Here is a 7,214-nt window from a genome sequence, read left to right on the forward strand (position 1 = left end):
TTTGGTGAACTAATATGCATATATCAGACCCAGGGGATCCCTGTAAAACCTTCTGCACCCCCTATACACCTCAACAAATCCCAGGTGTCACTAGTATCTAGAGTAAAAACCCCAGTTTCCTTCTGGAGGAGGAAGACCAAATTCAGATTAAACAGGGTGTGTGTGGTGGTGGTGGGGAGGTTAAACTATTTATAGTTTAAGGCCAGAAGAGACCATCAGATCATCTAGTCTGACCCTGTATATCAGGCCACCGACACCACCTAGTACCCACACGCTAAACCCAACAATGGAAATTGGACCAAAGTATACCACAGGAGACTAAACTATTGTAAGCCAACGCACATAAAGCAGAATATATGATTACCTGCTCTGTGGCCAAGTGGTGTATGAGTGCACTTGTTCAAAAAGCTCATGACCCTCAGAGCCAAGTACAGAATCTTGAAGCTGAAGTTCTGAACTGGAGGAGGATAGATGGGATTAGACAGCCTACAGGGTCATTGCAGGCAGGGCCCAATACCACATCTGAGGAAGCCAATCTGATAATGGGAAGGAACCCAGATAGAATGGAGAGGACATAGTCTTTCAAGATTCTCATTCCAATAGAGGTGGAGGAGGTTCGTTGGAAGGTTGGTCTGCTCAGGTATGGTACTGCTCATGTTCCCATTCAAATTGTACGTTAAGACCTAGTTAAATGACATAGGGATTGAAAGGGCATGATTGCATTGCCTCTGTTTTTCATTTGACATTCTTATCTGATAGGATGATGACTATCTTCGAGGGAATAGGTTGCCTTGTGGAATGACTTCCCGAAATGGAACCCCTTTATGTATAATTAGTGTCAAACCTTCCACAATGTGGTTTGGAGAGAGGACAAGAAAAACCAATATAGTAGTAAGGTGAGCAGAGTATTATCAAGGCATTTGGGTTACGAATCAAACCATTCTTTGGGTGCTCACTAATGATTTGTCTGAGTTGTTCACAGCTATTTAGTCATCTCTAGAATTTGAAATAATTCCAAAAGTCTACTTAAACTGCAGCTGAAATAAGTTTGGCAATTTTGAGTTTGCTTATTATAGTAGAAAACTGGTGAGTGCTCAAAGAAGTGCAGTTGAGGGTGCATATTCAGTATCCACTTTGCTGTGCCTTAAAATGGATTTCCTCAGAGCACGCTTGTTTCCCTTTTAATTTGATAGTGATCACTTACTGATAGGAAACTTGCAACTGCTAACTGGAAAAGTAGTATTTATTTTGCCATGTCTGTTTATAGGACTGGGGAGAGTTCATACAGAGCTTGCTTCTCTTTTCACTCCTCTTACAGTGAGGTACGTACAATGGTGTTTGCTTCAGGAATGAATGTTAGAAGTAATTTTTGTTCACTTTAGAGTAGGGGTTGTTGCATTCTGACTTGTCAAGTTTTGGTACAAGTTGCATGTGATGAGAAGGACAGTATGTTGAAAAGATAAGGAGCAAAGCACTGTAAAAACAACCATGCTCCAACATAGTTGTGGCAAACCCATGTTGTAATCCTGCCCAATACCACGGCTAACATCATTTCTGTAGCAGTTATATATGATTAAGATCATTAAAAGGCCATAATGGGTCAGACCAAAGGTTCATCTCGCTCAGTATCTTGCCTTCTGACAGTGGCCAATGCCAGGTGCACCAGAGGGAATGAACAGAACAGGTTGTCATCAAGTCATCCATGCCCAGTCATCCATTCGCAGCTTCTGGCAAACAGAGGCTAGGGACACCATCCCTGCCCATCCTGGCTCATAGCCATTGATGGACCTATCCTCCAGGAACTTATCTAGTTCTTTTTTTAACCCTGTTATAGTCTTGGCCTTCACAACATCCTCTGGCAAGGAGTTCCACAGGTTGACTGTGTGTTGTGTGAAAAAATACTTCCTTTTGTTTGTTTTTAAACCTGCTGCCTATTAATTTCATTTGGTGACCCCTAGTTCTTGTGTTATGAGGAGTAAATAACACTTCCTTATTTACTTTCTCCGTACCTGTCATGATTTTATAGACTTCTATCATATCCCCTCTCAGTCGTCTCTTTTCCAAGCTGAAAAGTCCCAGTCTTATTAATTGCTCCTCATACGGAAGCTGTTCCGTACCCCTGATCACTTTTGTTGCCCTTTTCTGAACCCTTTCCAATTCCAATCTTTTTTGATTGGGCTACTACTATAATTAAGCATGGCTGGTTTTTTTTAAATGTTACAGAATAAAAGACAAAACTGTTGCATTTCTAATGGGAAACATCTAGGTATTGCATTTGGCTTGTTTATTGTTTTCTGTTGCTCTGGGGAGAGAACAGAGCATACAACTTTTCCGTATCCTGGCTGTCACTGTTGATCTAAATTGTGCCATAGAGAATTCCTACCTCTGTGTTATCATAGCACTTTGTACAGGATTATGAGGCTTAATTTAAAAGGACAATACAAATGTTTCTTCCACCATTTAAAAAAAAAATCAAGTTAATGTTGACAAATAACCATCTAATCATGAACCAATACATATGCAATGGAGGACAACTCACTTCCCTAGGGAAGTAGATTTCAGTTTTAAAATACGAGTGAGATGATTTTAATACTGCAAGGGAAAGGGCGTGGAAACTTTTAATTAAAAAAAAACCCAACCCTAATCAAAATATTCTCTCTCTTATTTAAATTATAGTTTATTTGTCCACTTTGACATGGTTCCAAAATGTGAGCTGTGCTGATTGGTCAGCTTTGAGGCTCCTTTGGTGTATGTGCTGTGATATGCACTGCCATGGGGCAGTCTTACGAATATATGTATTTCAATGAAAGTAATAAGCTACTTTCCCCCTTATTTAGATTAAGGATTTCTTGGGTTATATCCGCCCTGTGAATGTGTATCCCAACGTAATTCCAGTGGGTTCAACGGCAGATGAAGTTGTAAAAATGTAAGTGTGGTTTGGCTGGTTGGTGTAGGGTGGTGCTTTGGTTTGACTGCTGTAAAGCAGATGACTGCAACCTGCACTGTGCCTCAAGCAGGAAATCTTCCAAATCTTCCATAGCCAGCATGATTTTCCTTTTCCTCCCATCTGTTCATACTCTCCTTTAGTCTCCTGTACTCAACACCCTCATCCTGTTTGGTTTTCAAGGAGCTGTCATGTCTACATTCTGCTCTGTTACTATTCTTAAATGTGGTGTGTGTAATTCTCACCCATTTCTTACATATTTGAATTAGGTATATTCATTTTTAGGCATCTCCATTGATGCTCTTATGCTAGCTGTATTAGGGACATCCCTGTCCGCTGAACGTAACTCATACCGTCTCTCACCCGTTTTAGTAATGCTACTTTAGAGAAACTCAGTAGGACACTTCCTTTTAAAAACTAAAATAAAATCTCCACAGGGACTTGAACTCCTACCTTCTCTGTACAAAGTTCCAGTGTTCCCACTATCACCAGTGTCTCTAATCCTGCCCCTCCAGCTGAGCAAATGCAGGGATCAGAAGAGCTTTGCAATACTAGCCCAGAAAGCTAGTGCTGGAGGGGAAAGGGCCAGAGTGAGGATCTTGATCTCTGTTACAGAGGCCCTTTTACAAAGAAGTGCTTTTACTCAGCAGTATTGAGTTTCTCCAAAGTCTGGCTTAAATTCCCATCTTCCTTTCCTCCTGCCCTGCCTTTGTGGCTGGTGCACACTTTTTATGCATTTAACTTGATAGCATCAGGAGTGCTGCCCTGTGATCCTGTTGAACTGCATGTAACCTATCAAGGAAGCTATACATTTTAACCTCTGCTCCTGAAGTCATCAGTAACGTTAGCACCTTTATTTTAGTAGCTAGCATGAAAGCAGTGGTGTTGAAAGAGTTAACCAATTTACTTTTGCTCCTGAACTTCTTGCATAATATTTTTCCATGTCTGAAGAGTTCTAAAGATCTGTTTTCCTTGTTCTTATCAGCTTAAAGCCACTATGCAAGTCATACAGTATAAAGAGCGAGCCCAAATATAAACCACTTGGAACTCTGAAGAGATCCAGAACAATGGACTTAACAGACACAGGTACGGAAAGAGGATCCTGCAGGGATGGATGATTATAGCAAAGGAGACAGGTTTGGGTCAGTGACGCATGCATGGACCTGTTACTATAGTCCCAATGTCAGTTGAAAGTGATATTTCTGGCCACCTCCATCTGATCAAGCACAGGGTAGCAAACAAGCACTGACAAACAGATATGAAACACTGTTTTGTTGACTCTTTAGCATGTAGCTACTCCTGATAGGTGCTTCATAAATGCCCATGGAGAGGGGAAAACATAGATTCAAATGAAGTTGGGCTTCAGGTAATGTCAGGTCAACAGAGGTCTGAATCTTTATGAAACAGGAAACCAGTGATTGAGGTTAAACCTGACAATGCACTCAACTACTGCTGCAAGTTCTAAAGTGTCTGGCCAGGTGAGGTAACTTTTATCTTGATGTATTAAAAATAATTCCAACATTATTTGTGCTCCCAGTTACAAAACCACTCTCTCAGTTTAGCATGAATGCAGCTCTCTCACCCATAATTGTTATCCTGGTACTTGTGAAATGGGAGTTAGTCAGGAACAGCAGCAGCTTTTAAAGACAAATACTGTATCTGATCCACACCATAGTGTTTCCAAGGCTGTATTCAAGGGCTGCCCCTGCTTTCATAGCTTGTACTCGGTACTGCAGCTTGTTAAAAGATAGTTCACAGTTGAAATACATGAGCAGTTTTCTAAATTAAAAGCTTTTAATTTATCAGACTCCCCAATTGTATGACTTTTCCAAATAGATCTCAATGCTATCTATGACTAAAGGACTCTGCACACAAATCTGTGTCGCTCGTTACAAGACACGCCGTTGTTCTAGATATGTTAAGGGGCGGTTCGGGGAAGCAACTTTTCTTTCCCTCCTCTGCTCACTCAAGCAAAATAAACTTGTAGCTAGTGAGTGGCACACCTGTTCTCTTGAAACTACTTTCTGAGACGGAGATTGCTTGTTCTGTGCCCACAACAGGGCACAAATACTTATGTGCAAATACTTATGACAAATAACTGCAAATACTTATGACAAATAACAATACCTGGGGCAATCCCACTGAAATGAGGGTAGAGTCTTATCCGTTAAAATGCTACAACTCAGCACAAGGAACCAGTTGTGCCCATTGGCCAACGAGTCTATGATGATGGTTGTGATAAGTGTTCATTTACTACATGTTAATACAGATCTGCACAGTCATCCCCAGGCATGATCAATTGATTTGGTGTCTGTCTAGAGATAGAACTCTGTTTTAAGTAATGGAATTTGTGTATAAATATTTGACCGAGTTTGTGTCATCCCTATAAATCCCTTTGCTAAATTCTCTAAGACTGCTCATTACAATCCTTTTTGCTCGTCTTGACAGATGAGGGCAGTGATGATCTCTTCGATACAGAATTGACTCCTGTAAGGCATAAGATTCCAAAACATCAAGTAGAGACAACGTTGCCTGAGACAAAAGCTTCATCTGAAAATTCTGAAGGAAACCATAGTGAGAACATGGGAAGTTACAAAGCAACCACTATGCCTATGTGTTCGCAGGTACACTTCATAGACTGTGAGGAATCAAATGGTGAAGATGATGATGATGAAGAATCTGAAAAAAATACAGTTTGGGCTCAAGTTGTAGCCCACAATCCAGACTCCACTTTGATACTGGGAAATCCAAATGAAGAAGCCCATTCAGACTTGACCTGTACATTGACTAGTGGTCAGCAGGAGTCTAATGCAGATATGCCACAGTGGGATGTTTTCTTTAAGCGAGATATTAAAACGACAGATGATAGCTCTGAAAATGAGGACCATCCCCCATCTTCCATAGATGCTGGTAGGTCCCAGTCACCAAACTTGTTCAGTGATTCAGATAGTTTAAGTGATTCTACCCATATCTCCTCACAAAATTCTTCTCAGTCAACCCACATATCGGAGCAGGGGAGCCAGGGCGTGGACAGCCAAGCAGACACAGTGCTTATCACCTCCCAACAGGCACATGGTGCGGATTTCAGCTTTTTGAACAAAGGTGGGAGCAGGGTAACAGTTTCTGTGTCACATTTCATGGCCATGGATAATCAAACTGAATCCCATAGGTGGAAGCCTTTGGACCAAAATACACCTTGCCCAGATAATATTGACTCTGATTTGAAAGGGAAAAACCAAGAGATGAATGCAGAAGCTGGTGCTGCTGAAACACAAAACACACTAATTGAAGTAAATAATGAGAAATTGAAGACTCCTAACTCAGAATTGGAAAGAGACTCTGAGAGCTCCTCTGACTTTGAAATCCCTTCAACCCCCGAAGCTGAGTTACCTAGACCAGATAAGCTGCATTGTCTGTACAAGAAACTAGCAGCAGGTGAAATGATATACTGACTGAAGGGAATCTCTTCTGAATTTAGGAACTTTTCTTTAAAATATAGACACAGACACACGTACGAGTCAACCGAAGCTGTATTCAGAGGTATATAAAAATTGTACTTATCCCCACTGCTCTGTTTGGGGCAGACTTACTACATTTCCTTAGAAATCTCTCATTACTGATTGTTGAGACACTAGGATGGTGCTGTACATTTTTCCTCCTCAGTGAACTCCTGAAAAGGAAGATATTCCTGTAAGAGAAATGAAAACGCTGTACTTGGTAGGAGGAAAACACTAAGCTGACAAACTGAAAAAGTTCTTTAACAACAAGAAGAAAGTGGACAGTGCATCTTAGGTTGGTGAGACATGTAGCTGTGCAGTAGAGAAGGGAAGGAGAAATAAACCAAAGAAAGTGAAAGGAGCACTAAGTGAAGTTTATTTGAGTGATATCAAGCTGTCTTTAAGAGTCGGCAGATAGCTAACCAGATCTTTGAATTTGTAAATATGTCTATATCGAAGGCAATCTTTATAAAGCTATTTTTAATAAACTTTTTATAAAACTCTTAACTCTGCATATATTTAACATAGAAGAGTGATTCTTTCAGAGAGCAAAGTACACTTGCTACTTCCCAGTCAACAGACTAGGAAAGACTGTAGTCTTAGAAATATACTGGATTTTGCTTACTTTTCAACAGACCTTGCAAATGGTTTGGGCCTACCCAGGAACTGTTGTTAAGGTCAAAAGGTAGATTTTTGGCTGTAAAGAGAAAAGGAGTACTTGTGGCACCTTAGAGACTAACCAATTTATTTGAGCATAAGCTTTCGTGAGCTAC

The 7,214-nt window shown here is 40.6% G+C and overlaps 1 protein-coding gene across 1 annotated transcript in view; it reads left to right on the top strand.

Moving 5' to 3' along the window:
* The window catches only part of DCLRE1C (DNA cross-link repair 1C), a 28,638-nt gene extending 21,424 nt beyond the window's left edge, over positions 1 to 7,214 (top strand). Inside the window, exons 10-14 of the mRNA XM_084649591.1 lie at positions 760 to 896; positions 1,268 to 1,322; positions 2,838 to 2,926; positions 3,930 to 4,030; positions 5,393 to 7,214. Coding sequence (XP_084505717.1) covers positions 760 to 896; positions 1,268 to 1,322; positions 2,838 to 2,926; positions 3,930 to 4,030; positions 5,393 to 6,396 — 1,386 coding nt within the window. The 3' untranslated portion in view covers positions 6,397 to 7,214. The remainder of the gene's footprint in view (positions 1 to 759; positions 897 to 1,267; positions 1,323 to 2,837; positions 2,927 to 3,929; positions 4,031 to 5,392) is intronic.

Source organism: Lepidochelys olivacea, assembly GCF_965140295.1.
Source record: "Lepidochelys olivacea isolate rLepOli2 genome assembly, chromosome: 1".
Taxonomy (NCBI): domain Eukaryota; kingdom Metazoa; phylum Chordata; order Testudines; family Cheloniidae; genus Lepidochelys; species Lepidochelys olivacea.